The 27461-nt window shown below is 37.1% G+C and overlaps 2 protein-coding genes across 3 annotated transcripts in view; both read right to left on the bottom strand.

Annotated features, from left to right (window-relative positions):
* Positions 1 to 4582: 4582 nt before the first annotated feature.
* kop (askopos) lies at positions 4583 to 18278 on the bottom strand. Its single transcript, XM_082153465.1, has 5 exons — positions 18180 to 18278; positions 17012 to 17825; positions 15016 to 15160; positions 14352 to 14451; positions 4583 to 5335 (listed from the first exon to the last, which is right to left on the bottom strand). The coding sequence occupies exons 2-5, from the start codon at positions 17750 to 17752 to the stop codon at positions 5209 to 5211; spliced, it is 1113 nt and encodes a 370-aa protein (XP_082009591.1). The 5' UTR covers positions 17753 to 17825; positions 18180 to 18278; the 3' UTR covers positions 4583 to 5208.
* A 1266-nt stretch (positions 18279 to 19544) lies between these two features.
* The window catches only part of ldlrap1b (low density lipoprotein receptor adaptor protein 1b), a 47913-nt gene continuing 39996 nt past the window's right edge, over positions 19545 to 27461 (bottom strand). For both annotated transcript variants that reach the window (XM_082153478.1, XM_082153477.1), the window contains exons 7-9: positions 26888 to 27000; positions 26468 to 26502; positions 19545 to 20790 (exon numbers count right to left, since the gene is read on the bottom strand). In XM_082153478.1, the coding sequence (XP_082009604.1) occupies positions 20655 to 20790; positions 26468 to 26502; positions 26888 to 27000 (284 nt within the window). In that variant the 3' untranslated portion in view covers positions 19545 to 20654. The remainder of the gene's footprint in view (positions 20791 to 26467; positions 26503 to 26887; positions 27001 to 27461) is intronic.

Consider the following 27461-nt stretch of genomic DNA (forward strand, 5'->3'; position numbering starts at 1 on the left):
AAGGGAAGTGGAAATAAAAATCAATAATTGGCTGAACTGTACCATGATAATATGTCCGTAACATTTACAACTCTAGTCTTTTATTTACATCAAAAGGCAGGTAGGCAGTGTGTGACATATGTAGGCTATAAATAATTTCGAAAATTGAACAGAAATAAAGTTTATGTTTATGAATGTAAGCATGTGTAGCCTACTAGAAGCTAGAATCAGTGAATGTACATTAATACTGACAAAATTACCAGGTTTGGGATTAATTAAAATCATGTCGGTTGAAGAGCACGGCATACCTTTAAAATGTTATTCGTTTTATTATAAAACTAATACAATTTTATTACATACTGAATTGGTCGAGGTTTCTCTGAGTTTTCTTTATTATGTTGGCTTAAGAAAGCCAGCATATTTGAACTTTATTTTTTTTTATTATGAGAAATTGACTCCGCCTAGAACTTTAATGCTTCACCAAACTCAGCTCAGACCTTAAGACTGGTCTGACTCGCTTATATCTTTTCTAACTGGTCAGACTTACTTTCCCAAAAAATCATTGACTTGCGTTATCTGAGCAATGAAGGCCGTAATACTTAATGCTGTCCACTAGAGGGGGCGACAGGATAATAAGTGTTTTCTACTCTCTTTCCCTGTTTGCATCAGTTTAAATGACAAATAAATGCATTAATTTCATTCATAAATAGGCCATATATCTGTGTATCCACTCTCTAGTTTATTTTAAGATATTGTTATTCACACTGGTTTTTGCATTTGATGTTTGTCCATCTGGAACTTTTATTTGACATGAGCTCTATATTTTAAGATGTAGCCTCCTAGAAAGAAAATATGATTCAACAACACAAACTCTGTTTTTACTCTGCAAATTTGTTTTCCTTTCAAGTAGGCTATAGCCTACAAGTTATCCTGCTTTTTGCCATGGCTTGCCATACTGCCCAGAATAAACAATATTTTCTCCACACGAGATGTTTAAAAACCCTGCATGTAGTTTTTGTGAAGACGAGCGCATAACTTTAAAAGGTTCCAGTTCTGTTTAGGCTATTGTAGTTTGTAATGCTTGTTATGTTCCTAAATTTATATAGGCCTAACACATTTAAACTTCTATCTATCTATCTATCTATCTATCTATCTATCTATCTATCTATCTATCTATCTATCTATCTATCTATCTATCTATCTATCTATCTATCTATCTATCTATCTATCTGTCTGTCTGTCTGTCTGACTGAGCTTCCTTTGAGAAAAATAGCAGACCACCTTTTTTAAACTGTTATTTAAAACTGTGGTCTGCTATATTTCACAAAGGAAGCCCATTTGTGCGGTCGTTGGCGTTATATGAGAAGGACATTTTGAATATGAGCCTACAGTAAAATTAGCTGGCTTAAAAATGCGGATTGATCAGTGCAGAGTTATTCCAGACGCCTCCCGGCAATGTTCGTATTGGAATTGTGTAATCACAGATTATGAACAGATGTTTTCAGAGGTGGACAAAGTACACAACTTCCTTACTTGAGTGAAAGTACAGATACTACTGGTCAAACATTACTCCGTTACAAGTAAAAGTTGTAAAGACCGATTTTTACTTAAGTAAAAGTACAGAAGTACTCGTTTTTAAAAGTACTTAAGTATTAAAAGTAAATGTCAATGCATTGTTTTATTATTGTTGCATTGTCGTGTGTAATACTTACAGTACTTTATGGCTCTGAATCTATGCCTGCCTTCCTACCCTCATATCAATATCACATTTATTTCTAGAACACAGTTCCAGTAGTGGGATTGAATGTGAGATTGAATAAGTGCACTCAATAACGTCCACAATGGTTTCGGACACCCAAATGGCTGTTCCCAAAAATAGTGCCATATTTAAAGTTTTTTGGCTTTTAGTATGAATATGTTACTGTTATCTATAAGCTAGTGTGCACCAAAAGAATGAAAAAATTCGCATTTACAAAACCAAACCCAACGTTGAAAATGAAAATCAGTTTCAAGTACAGTAAAATCAAGTAAAGAAGGCTACAGATACTGGTACTCAAAAAGTGTACTTAAGTACAGTACTCAAGTAAATGTACTTTGTTACTGTCCACCTCTGGATGTTTTACACAACAAGGATATATTCCCATTGGGTTGTTGGGTTTTCATGTTTAATGGGAACTTTAGACATAATGATTTTTTTTCTGTACAAACTGTGTTATCCCCTAACTCTAATGTAACAATTATGGGTAGGTAATCTACTAATATTATCATGGTACAGTTCAGCCAATTATTGATTTTTATTTCCACTTCCCTTTTATCCAAAGAGATGGAACTATTTGCACTGTATTTATCAATGGGAAATACATCATGCTAATATATAGGCCTACTGTGGCTCACATTATTGGAGTTGCTTGCAAGTCGCAGCAGCACGAATTACGTGACCAGCAACATATTTCTGCTTCAGATATTGTGTGTAGTTAACAGTGAGTGGTGGTTTCAGACATTATTTTATTAAAGTGCATTTGTCAGTGCGCACTCATACTGACTCTTATTCTGCCTGACAGAAAGAAAAGCTTGTAGCTCACTGAAGGCGGAGCGGTTTGACCAATCAGATGAAAGGGGCGTTTCAGCACCGCCCACGTGTGCAAATGAAATATCGAACCCATAAACCGATTTGTAAACCACAAACGAAAAATGAAGAATCGAGCCAAAATCAAATTTTTCGGTTTTGTTAAACTAAACTAAAAAACGAATAAACGAGCTGGTTTTCATTTCTCGTTAAAAGTTCGAGCAAAGCAGCAAACTGGTCTGTCGTTGCGGAACACTCTTTAGAGTCCAGTGGATTACATTTATTTTCAACGGAAATCCACCAGAAACGAATGAATCAGTGTGACTCCACAACAACTACATACAGAGTTAATGTATCCACTAACCATTCAGAAATGTCCAGGCAGTCTAAAAGTTGCAACCTCCTCCTGAGTCTCTCCATAAGGCTGCACTGGCTACCGGTTATTTCTGAGATTGTGGATGAGTGACATTATTCGCGTGTTTTGTTTTTGCCTAAGTATCCAAAACTCGTGTAAAGGATCGGCCTCTTCTGAACTGGGGCGGAGCAGCAGCTCATTTGCATTTAAAGGGACACACACAAAAACGAAGCGTTCTTTCTAACACCCAAAAAGGCAGTAGCAAAGGGGCAAATTTGACAAGCTATAATAAACTATATCTAGGGGGTAGTTTGAGCTGAAATTTCACAGACACATTCTGGGGACACCATAGATTTATATTAGTTCTGGTCGAACGATTTATTAAGTCAATTAATACAATTCTGATTTCTGATTGGATTCTGTTAGTAATAGGCACTTAACTAAATCTAAAAGAAGTTTCGTGCCTTGGACAAGTGCTTTCGGCCTTCTTTTTGATCTGAATGGTAACTTAGGCAATGTGGAAAAAAACGTAGTTTTGCCACAGGCTTGTCCCACCGCCTAGATCCCAACTGAATGCTTTTTCAAGCGCCTCCATACTTAAAAAAACGTGGAAAACTTTTACCTGAGGCAATTTTTTCCGGACCTTTTTACAGAAGGTAAAAGTCACTGTAATCTTTACCTACATTGTCTGTAATGATTACTGAGATGGCACTATAATCACTGAGAAGCTCTGGTAATTACTTTACGCATTCTTTGTCGGGTCTGCGTCAACAATTAAGCCCCTGCTGGTAAATACCATAGTTACACCATTAAACACATGCAAAAGTAATTCCGACAAAATAACTTTGCAAGCATCACAAGTACATATCACAAATTTTTCATTATAGTATGCATATGTGTCACGATGTTATAAATTAGATTAAAATAGATAAATTAAAACAGTTTTAAAAAACAGCTAGATATTAATCTATTAAATTGACTAAAATACAAATAAATATGAATTTTTATATATATATCTATACACACACAACTTAATAGAAAATAATTTTTAGATTTATAATATACATTTTTCAGTGTATAAATTGGGACTTCAAATGATTGTTGATGCCAGATGCCTTTTTCCCCAATGAATTCTGTATGTCATCTATAGATTTACTCGTTTGTAAAGGCAGACTGAAAACAAATGGGAACTGAAGTGATATTTTTGACATTCCCACATATTTTATTTCCATTTTTTTTCTTTTATATTACAATAATTTTTTACTTACGACCTGTACAGGAAACGGAATATATAGACCAAAGAAAAAAGAACAAAGTTAAGCTTGTACTGCTAACAGTTCTGTTGATAAATAGCTTGCATGACTGAGTAAAAAAAAAAAAAAAGATAAACATTCAGAAATGTCTGACTTACAAAGTAACTTTAAGAACAAAAAGGACCAAAAATCTAAATAAATTTAAAGGATCATGTCATTGACTATCAGAAGCATTGATTTAAAGATAAGATTTATATTTTAAATTTACCAGTGTTGCGTGTAAAGCGGACCCTGCAAATGAGCAGGAATAATGCTAAGAGAGAGATAGAGAGACAGACAGACAAATAAAGTATTTTTTTTATTTATTTAAATGTATAAAGGTTATAAAACTGTAAGCAATGTAACAAATGAACAAAACCAATCGAAAGATCACAACATTCAGTCGAACATCATTGTTTCTCTAAGGAAGGACATTTTCCTGCTTACAAAATATAAAATCTTTTATCTATGTGCCCATTTATATGCATTTAATGCTAAAAAAAAATGGAATTGCAATTCTTCACAGAAAAGTTAAAGAAATGTTTTCCCTCGACAAAGCAAAATGAATTATGTACAACCATATAACTGAATGTACTGTACAAGGGAGGGGAAAGGAAACGAATCAAACATTCAGCTTTAGTAAATTAGACAAATTTGTCTAGCTATTGAAACAAACTATATTAGCTGTAAGTACCAAGGTGAATAAGTGCTGGTTGATGTAAAGGACTAAACTCAACTGAGAATACAGATCATGCAAATTCACACACACACACTTACATCAATATATATATATATATATAGAGATAGATAATTAGCCCAACACCAGATGAAACATGCAGTACAAATGCACACCACACACTGTGAAATCACAAATAAACACACAAAAGCAGATCAGACTTCTCAGTGAGCAACTAACCAGCAGCATGAACCAATGATCCTCACCTTTATAACAATGACAAAGAGCAAATATATGAAATGACAACAAATATATATAACAATAAAAACAAATAAATAAATCAGAGCACTGGGCTTCTGCGGAAAATGTCTGGCACATTAACAAAGCGTCGATAGGCAAGGTGGTTTCTTTTCTGCCACTCGTCAAGGGAGACTGATGGACCTTTGAGACGCGACTTACGGAAATTCCTACAAACAAATGGAGAAGAAAAAAAGCACACAACACAATGACTGAAGGAAGACTGTAGAACTGCAGGTTTACCTACACCTAATTAAATATTCATAAGCAGAACTGTATATGCTGCTTTGATTTCTTTCTGTGAGATATTACCTGCGAGTCATTAGTCATGGATGCACAGAAATTCTAATCACCAAGTTTACACACATTTCCATAATCCCTTGATTGTTTGAACTATTAACTTCTATAATAAAAGTTAATTATTTTAGAGTTTTTCTGAAATTTCTATACATCACAGCCGCATTTTCATTCCTGACAAAAATGAAATCTGGTGCTTCTCTATTGATTTCCATTCAAATAGAACAGCCTCTGGTTGCACATTTGAGCAGTTTGAAGGCTCCCCCTAGAGGAGGGACTGCATTAATAGACAAAAACAAAATGAACTGAGGCTGGTCACTTAACATGTAGGCCGTTTCTCAATACCAAGTACGTAAACTTCGGACTTGAGTCCTTGGTAGGTCGGACTTGACAAGTTCGACTCAGGAGAACGAACTCCCGAGGACGGAAGGACTCAAGTCTGATAATTCTGCAAATGTGACAGCGGCGTACTTGATAGCGTCACTCAGCTCGCTCTGGCTACTCCGGTTATCTCTTTATGTATATTTAGGCTACAATAAAACTAAATATGTTATAAACCACCACTCTGCCTATTTTCATTTTCATAAAAAAAAAATCTTAAACATATTAATGGCCACACAAATGTGGATCAGGCAACGCAATTGATTATCTTCACTGCATATATTTATAACAACACGAAATATAAAACACAACCCTGACTCTTTTTGTTTTCATTTTAGATAATAAAAAAAGAATATTGATCATTAAAACTGACATTTAACAAAAAGAGACAGGGTTGTGTCATTTTATTTTATTATATATGTACATACAGTGAAGAGAATGTAGGCAACATGTATAATAAAGTATTTTATATGTTTTAAATATATAAAATATAATGACAACCTTTTTTGTTAAATGTCCGTTTTAATGATCAATAATAGCCATTATAAAAGTATAAGTAGCCTAAAAGGTATAAGAAGCTATACAATAATAAAGCAAACGATTCAGTCAAACATAAGTCAGCTCTCTAGGCTACAACGTTAAAGTTAAATAGACTAAATATATAAAGCTATGAAACTTCACTTTGCCCTCAGCTAAAACTTTTTGCCAGGGAACAAATGATAGATTAATGAGACAAATAAAATAAATAAATAGCCCGTTAGATATACACAAGACGATTTATATCTCATGTTAAACCACTAGACTAGAGACATCCGAGCCAGCGGCAAACGTCAGCAGCACTAACCGAGGAAAGGCTGTTCTCGGCGGGGTACATGAGCGCTGAGCGTCCGATTGCCTGGATCTCACAAATTTTCAAATGAAATAGGCGCTATCTTTATAAATAAACCAAAGATTTGAGCTTTAAACAACAATATTCTCGCCTGAAAAACTCTTAAAACTACATTTCGTGACGCAATAACAGCAGTATTTTTAAATTACGCGGGGTTTCTCCTCTGCTATTGACGCTTGCTGGTTGTTGTGAGATGCATTCTGGGATAGAGCTGTAATCGGGCCTTAAAAGTTCGGCCCGAAAAGGCCCGAGCCCGACAGAGTTTGGCCCGAGCCCGACAAGTACATTTTGATTGACAGCTTTTTAAAAGCCCGAACCCGTTTACAGCCCGACTGTCCAAAAGGCCGTCTATCAGCAGTGATAAGAGTGTCGGAGAATAGCGCGGACACGCGCTTCACACCGCGAGCCGGCACACGCACCACTCGGCGGAAAAGGGAGAGAAAGGAAAAAAGAGACTGCGCCGCACGCACACAGCTTTGTCTTTCGTAAAAAAAAGGAGTAATTTATACATTTTTTAACATCATTTATTCATGACTAACGGAGGCTAGAGGCCACTTGGAAGTTGGAACAAAGAAATAAAATAAGTCCTCCAGAGACCAGCCTCCATTTCACCTCCTCAAGATCCATTTTCACGCTAATCTAAACACATCACCTGACCGCTCATTTACCACGCAACCCGAAGCGCGAGCCCGAGCCCGGCCCGAGCCCGTGTAAAATAATAGAAATTAAGACCGAACCCGACCAAACCCGTCGGGTCCCGTCGGGTTCGGGCAAAGATCTTCAGCTCTATTCTGGGATACCTGGCTTTCTCAAGTCCGCACAAGTCATCTCTGGATGCATCCTCGGTAAAAGGGGCGGATCAAGAACACATCCGGGGATTTGAACTGGACTTCGCTAGATGTGAACTTTGAATTGGAACAGTACTTGGGCAGCGATTGATGACGTTTCACAAGTCCACAAGAACACAAGTACAGACTAGGGCTGTCACTTTTGAGAAAAATCAAATCCGAACGGATATTGAATATCAAGCAATGTATTCGAATATATTCGAACATCTACGAGTAAAATGTCAAATGAAGTTAACGAACAACTCGATCCATCAAGAAACGCCACATGGTCGTGCGCATCATGAAGAGGTTTTCTTTTGCGTGAAAAAGCCGTTCGCCGGAGATATGTTAAAAGATAGCGGAGTGCATTCATGATTAGGCTACCGGTATAATAATCCTCCTGGCGCCGGGTCTGAGTGAGTAATTTACTATCTTACCTTTGTTCTTTGATTAACATTAATGACACTTTAAGACCAGCCGCTGCGGACAGAGACGCGATCTGACACGCGTCCCATTTTCTCACAAATCTCTACGTTCATTTTAAGACTTTATTTAAATAATTTAAGACTGCTCTTATGAGGACACTCGACAAAACGGACATTTGGCATAATGTGTGTGTTATGGTTTGTTCAAGCCCGAAAGAGAACTCGATACTGACACGCGTCTTTTCTGTGGGTCGTGTGTGTGTGTGTGTGTGTGTGTGTGTGTGAGATAGGCAGGAATTACAGCGCGGTCTCTTTAGTCTTGTCGTTATCTTCCATTTTCAAAACAAGCTGGCTATTATTCGCTTGATTTGGTCATGGGCCTACGCTACAATACGTTTAGAGCGGCCGCTACTGGATGAGATGCCAAACAATAAAATAAAAAGCAAACTGTCTAATCATAGACTGTAAAAAATGCACAAAACATGGCACTTTAAAAACCGGATAGTTTATTTATAGTTCGATTTCGAATATTTCACGTCATGTTCGAATGCATAACCGAATATCGAATAAAAAGTGACAGCCCTAGTACAGACAAGAACGCATATTGAGAAACGGCCGTACTTTACATCAGATGTTCTCTTCCTGTCTAAGTGGGCACTTCTTGGCAAGAATATGTTAAGACTACATAAGAAATGAGAATAAAAAAATCTGGCTACAAAGACTAAATCAAGAAGCTAAACATACGATCCTTAAGATTCAAACCAAGATTCAAAGTCACTTTAAAGAGATTTCTCACCCAAAAATGAAACTTCTGTCATTAATTACTCGCCCTCATGTCGTTCCAAACCCGGACTTTCATTCATCTTCGGGAACACAAATGAAGACGTGTTAGATGAAATCTGAGAGCTTTATGTCCTTCCATTGACAGCTAAACATCTAACACTTCGACACTTAAAGTTCATAAAGAGATTGTAAAACTAATCCATATGAATTGAGCGGTTTAGTCAATTTTCTGAAGAGACATGATCACTTTATTTGATAAACAGATTGAATTTAGGCTTTTATTTCACATAAATATTCATCAACTCACACATCAGTTAAACAGAAGCTCAAAGGCTCACTTGATGTGCCAGAACCATTTAGATTCATTCTCGTGTTAGGCATCACGTTTGAGCTTCTGCAAGAACCAGTAAGGTTCACTCTCGTGTTACACAGCATGTTTGAGCTTCTGCAAGAACCAGTAAGGTTCACTCTCGTGTTACACAGCATGTTTGAGCTTCTGCAAGAACCAGTAAGGTTCACTCTCGTGTTACACAGCATGTTTGAGCTTCTGCAAGAACCAGTAAGGTTCACTCTCGTGTTACACAGCATGTTTGAGCTTCAGCAAGAACCAATGAGGTTCATTCTCATGTTACGCAGCACGTGAGAGCTTCAGCAAGAACCAATGAGGTTCATTCTCGTGTTAGGCATCACGTGAGAGCTTCAGCAAGAACCAATGAGGTTCATTCTCATGTTATGCATCACGTGAGAGCTTCAGCAAGAACCAATGAGGTTCATTCTCGTGTTAGGCATCACGTGAGAGCTTCAGCAAGAACCAATGAGGTTCATTCTCATGTTATGCATCACGTTTGAGCTTCTGCAAGAACCAGTAAGGTTCACTCTCGTGTTACACAGCATGTTTGAGCTTCTGCAAGTACCAGTAAGGTTCACTCTCGTGTTACACAGCACGTTTGAGCTTCAGCAAGAACCAATGAGGTTCATTCTCATGTTACGCAGCACGTGAGAGCTTCAGCAAGAACCAATGAGGTTCATTCTCGTGTTATGCATCACGTAAGAGCTTCAGCAAGAACCAATGAGGTTCATTCTCGTGTTAGGCATCACGTTTGAGCTTCTGCAAGAACCAGTAAGGTTCACTCTCGTGTTACACAGCATGTTTGAGCTTCTGCAAGAACCAGTAAGGTTCACTCTCGTGTTACACAGCATGTTTGAGCTTCTGCAAGAACCAGTAAGGTTCACTCTCGTGTTACACAGCATGTTTGAGCTTCTGCAAGAACCAGTAAGGTTCACTCTCGTGTTACACAGCATGTTTGAGCTTCAGCAAGAACCAATGAGGTTCATTCTCATGTTACGCAGCACGTGAGAGCTTCAGCAAGAACCAATGAGGTTCATTCTCATGTTATGCATCACGTGAGAGCTTCAGCAAGAACCAATGAGGTTCATTCTCGTGTTATGCATCACGTGAGAGCTTCAGCAAGAACCAATGAGGTTCATTCTCATGTTATGCATCACGTGAGAGCTTCAGCAAGAACCAATGAGGTTCATTCTCGTGTTAGGCATCACGTTTGAGCTTCTGCAAGAACCAGTAAGGTTCACTCTCGTGTTACACAGCATGTTTGAGCTTCTGCAAGTACCAATGAGGTTCACTCTCGTGTTACACAGCATGTTTGAGCTTCAGCAAGAACCAATGAGGTTCATTCTCATGTTACGCAGCACGTGAGAGCGCTTTAGCAAGAACCAATGAGGTTCATTCTCGTGTTATGCATTCACGTGAGAGCTTCAGCAAGAACCAATGAGGTTCATTCTCGTGTTATGCATCACGTGAGAGCTTCAGCAAGAACCAATGAGGTTCATTCTCGTGTTATGCATCACGTGAGAGCTTCAGCAAGAACCAATGAGGTTCATTCTCGTGTTATGCATCACGTTTGAGCTTCTGCAAGAACCAGTAAGGTTCACTCTCGTGTTACACAGCATGTTTGAGCTTCTGCAAGAACCAGTAAGGTTCACTCTCGTGTTACACAGCATGTTTGAGCTTCAGCAAGAACCAATGAGGTTCATTCTCATGTTACGCAGCACGTGAGAGCTTCAGCAAGAACCAATGAGGTTCATTCTCGTGTTATGCATCACGTGAGAGCTTCAGCAAGAACCAATGAGGTTCATTCTCGTGTTATGCATCACGTGAGAGCTTCTACAAGAACCAATGAGGTTCACTCTCGTGTTACACAGCATGTTTGAGCTTCTGCAAGAACCAGTAAGGTTCACTCTCGTGTTACACAGCATGTTTGAGCTTCTGCAAGAACCAGTAAGGTTCACTCTCGTGTTACACAGCATGTTTGAGCTTCAGCAAGAACCAATGAGGTTCATTCTCATGTTACGCAGCACGTGAGAGCTTCAGCAAGAACCAATGAGGTTCATTCTCATGTTATGCATCACGTGAGAGCTTCAGCAAGAACCAATGAGGTTCATTCTCGTGTTATGCATCACGTGAGAGCTTCAGCAAGAACCAATGAGGTTCATTCTCATGTTATGCATCACGTGAGAGCTTCAGCAAGAACCAATGAGGTTCATTCTCGTGTTAGGCATCACGTTTGAGCTTCTGCAAGAACCAGTAAGGTTCACTCTCGTGTTACACAGCATGTTTGAGCTTCTGCAAGTACCAATGAGGTTCACTCTCGTGTTACACAGCATGTTTGAGCTTCAGCAAGAACCAATGAGGTTCATTCTCATGTTACGCAGCACGTGAGAGCGCTTTAGCAAGAACCAATGAGGTTCATTCTCGTGTTATGCATCACGTGAGAGCTTCTACAAGAACCAATGAGGTTCATTCTCGTGTTAGGCATCACGTGAGAGCTTCAGCAAGAACCAATGAGGTTCATTCTCATGTTACACAGCACGTGAGAGCTTCAGCAAGAACCAATGAGGTTCATTCTCGTGTTATGCATCACGTTTGAGCTTCTGCAAGAACCAGTAAGGTTCACTCTCGTGTTACACAGCATGTTTGAGCTTCTGCAAGAACCAGTAAGGTTCACTCTCGTGTTACACAGCATGTTTGAGCTTCAGCAAGAACCAATGAGGTTCATTCTCGTGTTATGCATCACGTGAGAGCTTCTACAAGAACCAATGAGGTTCATTCTCATGTTACGCAGCACGTTTGAGCTTCTACAAGAACCAATGAGGTTCATTTTCGTGTTAAGCAGCACGTTTGAGCTTCTACAAGAACCAATGAGGTTCAATCTCGTGTAACAGCACGTTTGAGCTTCAGCAAGAACCAATGAGGTTCACTCTCATGTTACACAGCACGTTTGAGCTTCAGCAAGAACCAATGAGGTTCATTCTCATGTTACGCAGCACGTTTGAGCTTCTACAAGAACCAATGAGGTTCATTTTCGTGTTAAGCAGCACGTTTGAGCTTCTACAAGAACCAATGAGGTTCAATCTCGTGTAACAGCACGTTTGAGCTTCAGCAAGAACCAATGAGGTTCATTCTCGTGTTACGCAGCACGTTTGAGCTTCAGCAAGAACCAATGAGGTTCATTCTCATGTTACACAGCACGTTTGAGCTTCAGCAAGAACCAATGAGGTTCATTCTCATGTAACAGCACGTTTGAGCTTCAGCAAGAACCAATGAGGTTCATTCTCGTGTTACACAGCACGTTTGAGCTTCAGCAAGAACCAATGAGGTTCATTCTCATGTTAGGCATCACGTGAGAGGTTCTACAAGAACCAATGAGGTTCACTCTCGTGTTAGGCAGCACGTTTCAGCTTCTACAAGAACCAATGAGGTTCATTTTCGTGTTAAGCAGCACGTTTGAGCTTCTACAAGAACCAATGAGGTTCAATCTCGTGTAACAGCACGTTTGAGCTTCAGCAAGAACCAATGAGGTTCATTCTCGTGTTACGCAGCACGTTTGAGCTTCAGCAAGAACCAATGAGGTTCATTTTCGTGTTAAGCAGCACGTTTGAGCTTCTACAAGAACCAATGAGGTTCATTTTCGTGTTAAGCAGCACGTTTGAGCTTCAGCAAGAACCAATGAGGTTCATTCTCGTGTTACGCAGCACGTTTGAGCTTCAGCAAGAACCAATGAGGTTCATTCTCATGTTACGCAGCACGTTTGAGCTTCTACAAGAACCAATGAGGTTCATTTTCGTGTTAAGCAGCACGTTTGAGCTTCTACAAGAACCAATGAGGTTCAATCTCGTGTAACAGCACGTTTGAGCTTCAGCAAGAACCAATGAGGTTCATTCTCGTGTTACGCAGCACGTTTGAGCTTCAGCAAGAACCAATGAGGTTCACTCTCGTGTTACGCAGCACGTTTGAGCTTCAGCAAGAACCAATGAGGTTCATTCTCGTGTTACACAGCACGTTTGAGCTTCAGCAAGAACCAATGAGGTTCATTCTCGTGTAACAGCACGTTTGAGCTTCAGCAAGAACCAATGAGGTTCATTCTCGTGTTACGCAGCACGTTTGAGCTTCAGCAAGAACCAATGAGGTTCATTCTCATGTTAGGCATCACGTGAGAGGTTCTACAAGAACCAATGAGGTACATTCTCGTGTAACAGCACGTTTGAGCTTCAGCAAGAACCAATGAGGTTCATTCTCGTGTTACACAGCACGTTTGAGCTTCAGCAAGAACCAATGAGGTTCATTCTCATGTTAGGCATCACGTGAGAGGTTCTACAAGAACCAATGAGGTTCACTCTCGTGTTACACAGCACGTTTGAGCTTCTACAAGAACCAATGAGGTTCATTCTTGTGTTACGCAGCACGTTTGAGCTGCTACAAGAACCAATGAAGCTTGTTCTCATGTGTCAAGTAGGTTCGGTTGAGCTTCTGTTTTTATTCACTGCTCAATGTTTATATGTGAATAGAAGCCTAAATTCAATCTGTTCATCATACAAAGTGATTCGAGTCTCTTCAGAAAATTTGGACTAAACTCGCATGGATTAGTTTTACGATCTCTTTGTGAACTTTTTTTTTAAAGTGGTAGTTTTGTAGCTGTCAATGAAGGGACAGAAAGATCTTCATCTGTCTACCGAAGATGAACAAAAGTCTTACGGGTTTGGAACGACGTGAGGGTGAGTAATGACAAATGTTTCATTTTTGGGTGAACTATCCCTTTAAAGTCAAGTTTACACATTCTTTCATGTGACTTCTACATTTGTTAATACAGAATGTAATCTATATTTGGTTGTACCCCCTCATAAAACGTCCAGACACAGTATGATAATGATAACGGTGTAAAATGTGCTTAATTGTCATGAAAACTTTCTACATAAATAAATACGGAAATAAAGAAATATAAAAATGGACGAATGAATAAATACAAATATAAAAAAAATTTGAAGTAAATAATAAAAAAGTCATAAATACAAATAAATACAGAAAGTTATAAAAAGTAATAAAATAAATTTAGAATTTTATTCGAAAAAATATTTTAATGTATTTGTTTTATCAAGTCATTCATTCCTTTATTTTCCTATTACATTTATTTATTTCAAATTTCAAAAAGGCTGCATTTTCTATTTTCAAAACATAACTTCTTTTGATTTTGGGGTGTAACATGTTCATGACAGGTTTTGTGACATTTACTTGCGAGTGAGATCTGAAGGGTGTTGCCAGCGTGGGTCGTTCCTTCCAGTTTTCCGATTAGCAATGGAGTTCATCAAAGAATGAAGCTCAGTGATCGCACCTGCCAAACACACACGTCACAACACTAATCAACAGCGTCCTTCATATCACATTCATGTTTCTGCAGTGGAAAGCATGCTGCAGTAATACCAAAACACCTTCTCAACTTAGTCTGATATGAAGATAAGTGATCTTTAGTAGTCCGACTTCTCAAAGTGTGAACACAGACAACTATTGTGAATGTTAAAGCCTAAATACAATTACCAGAAGTAAAAAGCTAAAGTTAAGCTGCGTATAAACGAATTACAGCACGGTCGCATGACTTCAAAGTCACCACCATTAAGCTTCCAAAAACTATTTCAATCTTTATTTCAAATTTTAGATCTTTAAAGTTTGATTTAGAATAGTTTGCAAGAGTGTGAACACGACAAGCCTGTCAACAAGTAACCACATACACCTTATTTCATGCATTTAACCACAAAAATCCATTCATTGACTTTGGGATTATGGAAACATAATGCTAATGTGTCCAGGCCTACAAAAAAACAATTCCTGCAGCACTTACAGGTTTGGTACACTCCTGGAAAAACACACATATGTATGATAGTTTGGTAAAGCGTGATACCGTTTTCTGCTCCTTCCTCCTCTTTCATGTGTCTCATCACCAAGTCCACATATTTTCTCTTGTTTCTCTCCCACTCCTCTTCACTATACAACACCACTGGTTTGCAGGTGGTCTTCGTGTCCGGAACCACCACTTTAGATTTCACCTGCTCAGTGGGAAAAGTAGGAGTACACAGTGCAGATGAGTAACATCTGTTCATGGCAATTCTGTCATTCTTTTATACACTCTGAAGACACTTTACGCAGCTCTTTTGCATACAACGAGAGTTCATAGTGACTAGAGATGGGCATTTGTGTCGAGTACTTGATTGCAACACTGACATTGTTTATAGAACTAAACGGAATCAACACCGAACTAAATTGAGCTGAATAATTATACTATTGTCGTTTTAGAGTTGAAACCGTATTTATTTCATAATTTAAGAACTTTGCTCTATTAGTGTTATTTTCTTGCTTATTACTGTGAAGCTGCTTTGAAATAATCTGTATTGTATAAAGCACTATATACTGTACATCAATGTGGCTTGACTGAATATGAGTATGTATATTCATGAATGAGATTTGAGAGCTGCCGCTGAGGGAAAGACTGTGAATACTGATTTAAATTTGGTCTCTTCCTCACATAAGGCTTCATAAGAATATGGTATATTTGGTAACACTTTACAATTATGTACGTAAGGGTTAATGCCCGACGAGGTGTCCATTATCAGGTATTAATGGACGACGGCGAGGCGTGAACCGTCCGACGCGCAGCGGATTCATTAATACCTGATTATCCATTAATACCTGACAATGGACACCTCGAAGGGCATTAACCCGCTTATACCATGGTCACTTACGAAAGAAAGAAATATTTAATCAATTAATAATACTTTAATGTGTTTTAGAGTAAAAATCGTGAGGATTTTTATTTTTTAAGTCGAGCGCACTCTTGTGTTTCAAAGAGTCAAAACTCACAGATAGTTTCCTAAATCGTTTTTATTAGGCCTACAGCAAATATTGTCAACCATTCACTCACGTGTTGAAAGGAAAGCAAGCAAGACAGAAAGACAGGCAATGGCAGTAGGCCTATGCCAGACGTAACTTACACACTATAAGGACGCCTTTCCTAGGTGTACATTATCAATTTTTAACGGACACCCTGCAGCCAATCAGAATCGAGTATTCACCCAGACCATGGTATAATTCTAGTTAATGCATTAGATAACATTAACAATGAGCAATACCATTGTTACAGTATTTATTCATATTTTATATCATTATTTAATAAAAATATAACTGTTCATTGTTAGTTCAGATCCATTAAAGGGTCACTTCACCCAAAAATGAAAATTATGTCATTATGTCAGTATTAAAGTCGTAGTTTTTGTTAATTTTGGACCAAAATGTATTTTCGATGCTTCAAAACATTCTAACTAACCCACTGATGTCACATGGACTACTTTGATGAGGTCTTTATTACCTTTATGGACGTGAACAGTATACCGTCCATTGACTTTCAATGGAGGGACAGAAAGCTCTCGGAATAAATCTAAAATATCTTAAGATGTCTTCAGAAGAGAAACGGAGGTCTTACGGGTTTGGAGTGACATGTGGGTGAGTCATTAATGACATCATTTTAATTTTTGGGTGAACTAACCCTTTAATAAATATTGATAATTTGATTTTAATAATGTATTAGTAAATGTTGAAATTAACACCAACAAAGTATTTTTCATTGCTACTTCATGTTACTAATTTAACTAATGGAACTGTATTAAGTGTTACCAAATACTGTTAAGGGTTTGTTTAGCTTTCCAGATGTTGCCAATATGAACTGTCATTGAAAAAAGTTGCTTTAAGATTGTTCAAATATTCTCTTTTTATGTTCCATCACGGGCGAAATAAAAGCAACAGGTCTGAAACAACATCAGGGACAGTAAATAATGACAGAAACCAGTGGCAATGCTACAAATGTATAAAAGATGGTACAAATGTATAAAAGATGGAGCTCAAACCTGGACCTGAAGGGGCAGCGACCTTTCAAACGTATCTGAGGCACTTTCTTCATTTCGGTCTCGGTCCGATGCCTCCGGCTCTGCCTGCTGACAGACCGACAACAGCTCTTCTTCCTCTTTCAATGGGAAAACTGATTCTGGGGGCGCGCTTTGAGACTTTGATTCATGAAGAGAGATAAAATCGTTCTGCGAGACCTCCCTGATCTCACCCTTCCCAGTTCCCTGAGAGCCAACAAAAGCAACCGAACTGCAAGCATCGAAGTTCAGGAACGCACACAGTTTTATCTCAGCAGACGAAACCTCTCTGTCCCATTTCAGAACCGGTATCGGGGAGGGAAGACTCTCCCGGTCTCTATCTATATGGTTCTGTTTGCATTTGGACAGAGGGGTGGACGCCACAGGGGTCACAGATTGATTGACCTTTGACCGAGGTGGTGTGACGTCCTTTGTGATTGTTAGTGGCTGTAGAGGTGTGGATCCCTGCGATCCAGACAGGAAGGAACAATATCCAAGATCTTGGGAGCATGTTCTAGTGATGCGCTGCTTTTTTAGGGGGGTCTCGCAGATCTCATCAAGGCATGAATCATCATGGTGTCTCTTCTTTGCTCTGGATACATTATTTGAAATGTGTACTTGTATGTTGTAAACAGGGCTGTTGGCATTGCACTGCTGCTTAGAGCACACCAAATGTGAATATACTGATAATGGTTTTAAGTGAAAAGGGGAATCTCCATTAAGCATTGTTATTATTCAAGATTGGAAGAGGAAGAAGTGCTGTCTGGTAAGTTTGATCAAAGCAGGAAAGTGCATGAACCTAAGAAAGAATAATGTTTATTATCAGTAGATTCGACGAATGTCCAATTTGACTTCATGGAGTCACAATTCAAATTCGTCGTTTTTAATTCATATTTAATATTCCCTATTTATGCACACAAAGAAATGCATCACGTCAAACAGATGTTCATGACATTGACTCTAGTCTGAAACTAATTGGTTCAAAATAAAATTGATTTGTGCACGACTGACTTGAAAGCAACCGATCATCGTTTTTAAAAAAAAAAATGCTTTGGGCGAATTGTGTGCCACGCGCATGCTATAAGTTGTTAAAACACTCAAATATTACTTGAAAGTTAACTATTAAGTGTAGATTAGAACTTTGAAATTTTACCTGTCGATAGAGCTTCTGTTTTGGAAATTGTTATTCAGTCAGCCGTAGAGTTTCATCCATCAACGTGCAAACAAACCGCGGTTACACCTGATATTTATAACCTCTCAGCCGCACTTCGTCTTATGATTGGTTGGAAACCAGAGCATGTGATTTTTGAATTTTATTCACTTTCAAATTATTTTAAAAGTACATAAATATACATAAGTGAAGAAAATTTACCTTATAATATATATTTATATATATATAAAATATAATCATCTGAATTTATTAATCCCCTGGTGAAAACGTGGAACTTATGAATATCAATTGCGTTAATGCGAGGGTCGGTCAGTTACTCCTAGTGAGTATTCTCTTTCACAATATTCAAAATAGTACACATATATACATAATTGAAGATAATCAACCTTATAATGTATACATAAAATACAATAATCTGAATTTATTGTTCCTACTGGTGAAAACGTGGAAATCATGAATATTAATGACGTAACGCGAGGGTCGGTCAGTGATTGGCTGAAAGGCAGACGTTGGTAAGTGAGCGCTTCGCTTGAAAGTGGGTTGTCATTTTTTTAATTTAATAAAATCTTGCGTTCTATCCACTGATCAGAATCACATTATATAGATCAGTGGTTCTATCCCATGTGCAGAGACGAATTAAAAATGTTTTTTTGTTTTTTTACATTAGTTGTGAAGTGATTGGTGCCCCATCAAATACAATATGTTATGAATATTAACCCTCTACTCTGCATGCATTTTGATGGCACATGATACAAATTATTCCACATCATTTCTTGGCTCATTTGGGAACATTTGATTGATTTATTGAAAAATGTCCCTCCCCCACCCCAAAATATTTTAAATGGCTCGTGAAAACTACGTGACGACATCTATTTGAACTAATGGCCAACTTAATTAGGCACTGAATTGAAACCATTATTTAAAAAGATTTATGCTCATGACAGCACTGCATTAGTCTCACCACTAGAGGGAGTTATTATGTCAAAACAGTAATCAACACAAAGCACTTTTATCACAGTTTTAATTCATGAACATCAAATGATTAATGCAAACAGAAACTAACACTGAGGTGTTATAATTTACCCTTATGAAGTCTAAATACAAAGACAAGCATCAATGTAAACCATAAAAGAACCGACTGCATTTTTCTCTCAATCAATCAAATCCACAGAGTTAAATACCAGTGTGTTGCTCATTTATAATGTTTATATTTCAACATAAGCAAGTTGATGAGAAAATAGTATATTGCTGTGCTTGTCATAAACAAATTCAGGTCATTTTTTTGGGCAGAGGAATACATGTAATGTTACAAAATTGGTGTTTCACTTAAAAAACAACAACAACATATAAATCAAATTTTGCTTTATTTAGACACTACCATGATGATAATACCATGTTTTTTTTTTTTTTTCAAAGTTCTTATAATACCATGATATTACAGTCTGACACTTCCACAGTATTTTATTGGATGGGTAGTACGGATAACCTAATGAAGAATAACAAATAGCAGGCATTTGTTTCAAAAGGCATAAGCATAAATTAAAATGATGAGCTTTAGAAATAGACGCAGAGAGGAGTGCAAAAATACATTTTCATAGAAAAAGATAAAATTGTCTCATATAAATACCCTGCCTTCTCTTATTATGTATGCTGTAACGTTCGTTTAGTCGTTTTTTCATTAATCTTGTTTTTGTATGAGGGCAGACAACTTGCATACACAAAACCTTCACCACTTCAGAGCATTAAAAAACAAAAAAAAACAATCCCACTCCACACAAACCTCAAACATGACATTTAACTCTTTAGTATGCATATAAATCTCAATTTATATTCTGACATTCGACTGCATAGAATCGCAAAGCTAGCCTCAGCAATCAAATCCATTAAAATAATAATAATAATAATAATAGACAAAATATGATAGTTCACTGTAAAAGGTGATCAGTTGACTTAAATAAATTGAGGAAACCCGTTGCCTTAAAATTATTAAGTAAATAAACTTCATGCTTAATAAAAAAAAAAAAAAATTAAGTAATGTGGAATTGTCAAGTTTACATAACTTAATTTTTTTAATTAATCATTAAGTTTATTTACTTAATAATTTTAAGGCAATGGGTTTACTCAAATCAATTCAAGTAAGTAAACTGAACACTTTTTACAGTGTTATTGTCATATACATACATTTTATATTCGTACACGTACGTAAAAAAAATTAAAGTAACTTATAGTAAGTAACAGAAAATATAAATGTACTTAAAATGATAAGGGGGAATTAAAAAAAAAGTTTATACTGTATTGCTTTGGTCTGTGCTTTCGTAGAAGTTCAGTTTGCCAAACCGCATGTCAAACTGAAACGCGGTGTCAGTGACGGCCACCAGAGGGCGCCAGTGTGACGAGTGCCGCGAGCTCGATCCCTTTGTGACGCTTCATCAGCTCGTTCCTCTCGCGAAGCGTCGATCAGAATCCGAACGCGTCCTCGGCTTCGGCTTCGGCTTTGTCCCAGTTGCTAGGCGACAAGCACTCTTCAGGGTTGAAGTCCTGAGGGTTTACCCCAATGTCCAGCACCTGGGGGTTAGTGCGAGACTCAGCGAGTCTTGGGGGAAAACACACAGACAGAAGAGACAGCGTGAGAGACAGAAGCAAACCGAAAAACCGAAGGCAGCAAACACCAGTAGCGGTGCAGATCAGATCGTGTTAGGAGCTGTAGAGACTAGGGGAAACATATGCAAAACAGAAACAACACTTTAAATATGCATGGCACATTTCTCCCTGATCTGGAGTTGCTCGTTATTTAATGAGCAAGATAAAATAACATTTAGCCTATTTGTAGTCTCGCATGTCATCATAAATAAGAGATTTTATAAAACTAAGAATGTTAGTTTTCGTTGAAATTGAAATAAAGCTGAGATCAAAATATAAACATTAAATGAAAAACTTAAAGGGTTAACACAACATATCATAAAGTCATAGCCTAATTGAAGTAATCCATGTGACTCCAGTGGTTTAACTTCAATTTTATGAAGTGACGCAAGTGTTGTTGTTTTTTGCGCACACACACACACACACACACACACACACACACACACACACACACACACACACACACACACACACACACACACACACACACACACACACACACACACACACACACACACACACACACACACACACACACACACACACACACACACACACACACACACACACACACACACACACACACACACACACAACATAATTTAGCACTTTATTTACAAAATATTAAAGTCCCCATGAAATCAAAATTGATTTTTTTAGTATGAATATGATAGCCTTACTGTTCTAAGCTAGTGTTCTCCAAAACAATAACAAAATTCGCATTTAGAAGATATAAGCGTTCAAAACGTACAGTCTCTCACTTCCGCCAATATGGATCAACGATTTTGATGACGTCACTCTGCAATTCGGTTTCTCATCAGATTTTCTGTCCAATCAAATGCTCTCCATCTGAAGCTCCGCCTCTTACATTATAAATTGACACTGAAGCTGCGGCTGAAATCGGTCCCTTGTTCACACAATTACTATTTTCTACATTCATATTTTGTAAATAAAGCGGTAAAATATGTTAGTTTTTTCCCAAACAAAGTACTCGCGTCGCTTCATAAAATTAAAGTTAAACCACTAGCAGTCACATGGATTACTTTGTCTTTAATGATGTCTTTACTGCCTTTCTGGGGCTTGTTGAAAGTTTTAGTTGCTTAGCTGTCAATGGAGGGACAGAAAGCTCTCAGATTTCATCAAAAACATCTGTTCTGAAGATGAATGAAAGTCTTACGGGTTTGGAACGACATGAGGATGAGTAATTAATGATAGAATTTTCATTTTTTGGGTGAGCTATCCCTTTAAACTTGAAAAAAATTGAATTTTGAAAATTAAAAATGTTGCTTTGGCAACTAACTGAATTAAGTTTAATTTTAAATTGAAGTACTAAAATTACTAAACTTAAAACTCAAAATAAAATTAAAGCTAAATAAAAATATATATATATAAAGACAAATGAAAAAAAATAATAATAATAAATAAAACAAACTAAAAACAAAATCCAAATTGAAAATAAAATAAATAAACGGCAATTAAAAAAAAATTATGAATACTAAAAAAGTATATAAATAATACTAAAATAATATGGTGTGAGCATAAATGCTTCATATTTAGGGTTGGGAATCATGAACAAGTTCTTATTGTTATTTTTATTTATGATTTAATAAGATGAGAAAGAAAGGCTGGGCACTGTGAAATAATAGAAAATAAATAGACGAAATGTCCTTCTGATGTGTCGCACCACACAGTGACCAGTCTAGAGTCTGAATCTGTCAAAAATCAGCCTTGAGTTCTCAGTTTAAATCAGTTAAAGGTTCACACGTTCACAACAGAGTTTACTTCAAGTATAAAACAACTAGAATTCTTTTAGAACATCAGCTTTCTCTAAGGAATCGCTAATGGAATCATAAAGTGGAATTGGAATCGCAAACAGAATCGTTACATTCCTTATGATTCCCATCCCTAGACAGAGGTCAAGAATATTTCAAGGGTTGCACAAAATATGGCAGTTGTCTTTTTGTTCTTTACTACCCTAAACATAGAGACTGTGAATGAATGTCACATCATGAGTAGTCAAACCTTTGAGGACCTGGAATGAAACTGGGCTGCGGAAAGTAATAAAAAAAACAGGAACATGTCTTGGAATATCACTTCGGTAACTCTGTCACACAGTCTCGATGCACTTTAGTCAAGGTAGACGCCTTTCAAGTCTCATGCTCACCAAGGCTGCACTTATTTGATCAGAAATGCAGTAAAAACAGTAATATTGTGAAATATTATTACAATTTCAAATAACTTTTTTTCTATTGTAATACATTTTAAACTGTAATTTATTCCTGTGATCAAAGCTGAATTTCCAGCATCATTACTCCAGTCTTCAGTGTCACATGATCCTTCAGAAATCATTCTAATATGATGATTTGCTTCTCATTAAACATTTCTGGTTATTATCAATGTTGAAAACATTGCTTCATATTTTTGTGCAAACCGTGACACTTTTTTATTTTTTAGAATTCTTTGAAGAACAGAAAGTTCAAAAGAACAAATAGATTTTTTTTTATACATTATAAATCTATTATTGTCACTTTTGATCAATTTAATGCATCCCTGCTGAAAAATAAATAAATAATAATTGTACAAAATTCTAACTTTTGATTGTCAGTGTTGTTCTACTGATAAAATAAAAACATAAAGGTGATAAATAATGAAGTTATGAGTGAACTACTTCTTTAAAATACAGCGTCTACCCAGACTGAGGTCCATAGTAACAGACTTTGCGAAAAGGCAGTGGCGGGAAAAAGACATCTGATCATAGGATGAAGTAGGAAAACATGAAGATGATATTTCTACAAATCTTGGCAAAGAACCCTGCCATGAAGTCATCAATATCCACAGAACAGGTGTTTGAAATGGACAGGGTTTTGAGCCATGAGGAGGGACATGCCTGACACGGAACAGATGGGAGAACTGGACTACTGTAGTGCACGGTGGTCGTGGATGATGTGAAAGAGTGGAGGATTGTGACGGATGAGGACTACAGCTCAGGCCAATTACATTTTTACCTGTGTTGGACTCAAAAATATCCAGACTGCGGCTGAGGGGGAATAAACAACATCAGCGTGAGAAAACAGAGACTCCATGTGAGCGGCATGATTAGTCAGTACGTCTTGCGGCTTAGTTTGCTGTCGTCTACATAATACATTAGAACTTCCACATTTTGATACTTTAATAAACATTTTTTTTTTTTTTTTTGGCATGAAACAGAAGTTGTGAAAGTCTTTTCTTCCCTATTGTGACGTATATTCAATTGAAATGGGTTCTCGGACAAGAAAAATGTGGGACGGGACTTGATTTTGTCCATGGGAAATTAGTTGCATGGTTGTGGTTTGCTATTGGTGGATCTCATGTGAGTGACAGGTTGCCCCGCCTTCACGCCAGTAAACGCATCATCAGAGAAGAGATGTCGCTGCAAGAGGGGAAGTTATTTTGATTAAAGATTGAGAGGGCATATGAATTAAAAAAACTAATGAAGTACATGGATAAATTATTCATAATAAATATTCCATTAAAAAAAGGAATTGTCCATTTTGATTTTAAATGCCCTAGACCTCCTGATGGAGATTATTGAGCAGCCAGTCAAGTCAAAGGTTGAGGAATTGAGGTCAGAGTTACAGCGAACTGAAGTTGACCTCTCGATCATAAAGATAAACGACTGTAAGATCCCTTTCTGTGTAAAACTAAAGGCATTAACCATTATTAGTGGTGTTTGACTACTATTGCTCACACTAAGGGTTAAAGATTTGAACAAACTCCCAAACATTTTGGCGAATAACCGGTGTTGTTATTGTTAACTAAAACTATTAAAAAAAATCAGCAAAATAATATATAAATATTAGATGAAAAACTTTAGAAACTAACTGACAAAATTAAGTTGAAGTACTAAAATGACTAAAATAAAAATAAATAAAAGCTAAATAGAAATATTAAAAAGCTAATCGAACTGACTAAAGTACAATGAAGGATACATGGAATGCAAAATTAATTGGAATACAACAAATACTATCCACTCAAGGTTTTCTTATTTAAATATATAGTAAATAACAAATAATAGTGTATTCACAATCTTAAAATATACAGCACTATCTACTTAACCACAACACTGCAAATAATGCAACTTTAAAGTTTGTTTTTTTATATTGGGCCAAGAGGTCAAGCTGACATTTAGATCTTCTATTGGTCAGATGTAGTCATTAAATTTTAATTTTTGCATCAAGTGATGTACATAAATGGCCAATTATGACCATAATATCTCTCAGCCCACTGTGTTTTGGATGATAAACCATCAGAAAATGCTAAAACAGCTTTGGGTTTTGATGGGGAGCACTTCAATCGTCTTTAATCAGAGATTTTCTCTATCCTCAATTCATCCTTGATTGGAAAAGTTCTCGCATGTCAGAGATCTACAGCTTCTCTCCTCACACTTACAGGGTGAAAGCATGTTAAATGGAGATTAACGAAGTACTGAGTTTGATTAAAAGCCAACGCTTTTAATTACTGCACACGACAAATAATCAGCGCCGAGCGGCGATGGACTGAACCCCCGCTGCTGTAAAACAGCTCATCTCATGTCGGCTAATCTCTCGGGAACGGCACTCTGTGTGTCTGGATGAATAATGACCATCATTACAAATCATTAAACAGCTGTTGTTTGGTTTGCAGAATAAAATGACTGTTAATTAGTGTCATTACGATGTCACAGTATGCAAATAATAGTCATTTAAAACATGACCTAATCATTTACCATCACAACTTTATGTATGGTTTGTGTATATAGGCAAGCAGGAACTTGCCTATTGTCCCAATACAAATCATATTCTCCTAAAGGGCTCATATTATGAGGGATCCAATTTTCCTTAATATTTTTAAATTAATGCTGAAGTTTGTCATTTTCCAGTTTTAAAATACAATCTTATGTCTGAGCTTAATGTGTAGAGATGGTTACAAGTAAACGACTTGTATTATGTGGCAATATTAAAGCATATGTCAAATTCATAGCTCCATAAAAAAAGGCTGGTTGCGTAAAAACTGTTACGCAACCCACGTAAAGTTGATAATTCCGCGAATAACTGCAATTGCAGATTTCTAACAGAGATGGCGACAAAGAGGAAAAACTACGGACTGCAGCTTTAACTGTGGAATTCAACTTTTCAGGAACAGCATTGAGGCGTCAACCAGTGAAAGTCTATTGAGAACTTGTTACACAGATTTTTGCACCTCTGTGTCGACTCAAGATGTCTTCTTTTCTATGAAACACAGGAACTGTGAGCGGAGTGTAAAATATTCTGGATTATGTAACCAGTGAAAGTCTATTGAGAACTTGTTACACAGATTTTTGCACCTCTGTGTCGACTCAAGATGTCTTTTTCTTTTCTATGAAACACAGGAATTGTGAGTTGAGTAAAATATTCTGGATTATGTAAGGCCAACCAAAAAGAGTTTATTCTCAGAGCTGATCACGCCCATCACAAATACCGCTGTGGTCACATAATAGAGCGCCAGGAATAGTTGTGCCTTATACTCCACATCTGTGCGAATTAAAATTCGCTGTGTAGGGTGTTATGGTGTAAAAGTGAAGGTTGGTATATCAGTTACATTGAGAGATTATTTCAGATATGATTTTTACTAACCTTGAGAAAGCCTCATCTAGACCATCCTCAAGTTCCTGCAAAAGACAGAGATTAAAAAGTTCTCATTACTACAGCCAAAACTAATACCATATTGCTGTATAAATATTAATATAAATTCATTTGTAAATAACTAATTAATTTTATAATTAAAACATTGGCATGTAAACTACATTAAACTACATTATTGTTGACGCTTTAATAATTAAAATAATTAATTAATAGCAGTGAGTTGTGGTGGTTTTACACCGTTTAACATCTACAGTACCAGGTCTATTATGGATAAAGATTTTAATTCAGTCTAATTATTATTAATGAATTATTCAAGTCAGTGTGTAAAGTACCTTTGCTTTTGGATAATCTCGCACATGTATGATATATGCAGACGTGTGTGTGTGTGTGTGTGTGTGTGTGTGTTCTTACCCATACAGTGTTGTTGTTCTCTGTGCTGAGGTTCGGTACAGGGTGTGTGCCGTCTTTTCCTGAGTGATCTTTTTCTCCACATTCAAAGTCCAGTAGATCCCCAGTGGCCACCTCTACACACACACAATAAAAATAATGATAATGACAAAATAAATAGAAAAATAAAACTAAATAAGTAAAAACAAACAAATAAATAAATGCAAAAAATAAATGTATTGGATCCAAATATTGTGAAATATCATTACGATTTAAAATAACCGTTTTCAACTTGAATATATTTTAAACATCTAATTTATACGGTGGCCGAGAAGGGTCACAACACAAACAAAAACCACAACAACTACATATTCAGAAAACACCTCCAAATTCAGAAAACACATACAAACGCCACAACAACTACATATTCAGAAAACAACTTCGTCGATTTCACATCACGCACGCTGCAAATATTCACAGCACGAGCAAATAGGGAAACGAACTGCAAACTGCAAAGACACAACGGAAATGTTTCCAGGGGGGCCATAATCAGTGACGGCTTCGAGAGGTAAGTGTTTCTCTTTTCTTATGACAGACT

Source organism: Leuciscus leuciscus, assembly GCF_965113295.1.
Source record: "Leuciscus leuciscus genome assembly, chromosome: 22".
Taxonomy (NCBI): Eukaryota; Metazoa; Chordata; class Actinopteri; order Cypriniformes; family Leuciscidae; genus Leuciscus; species Leuciscus leuciscus.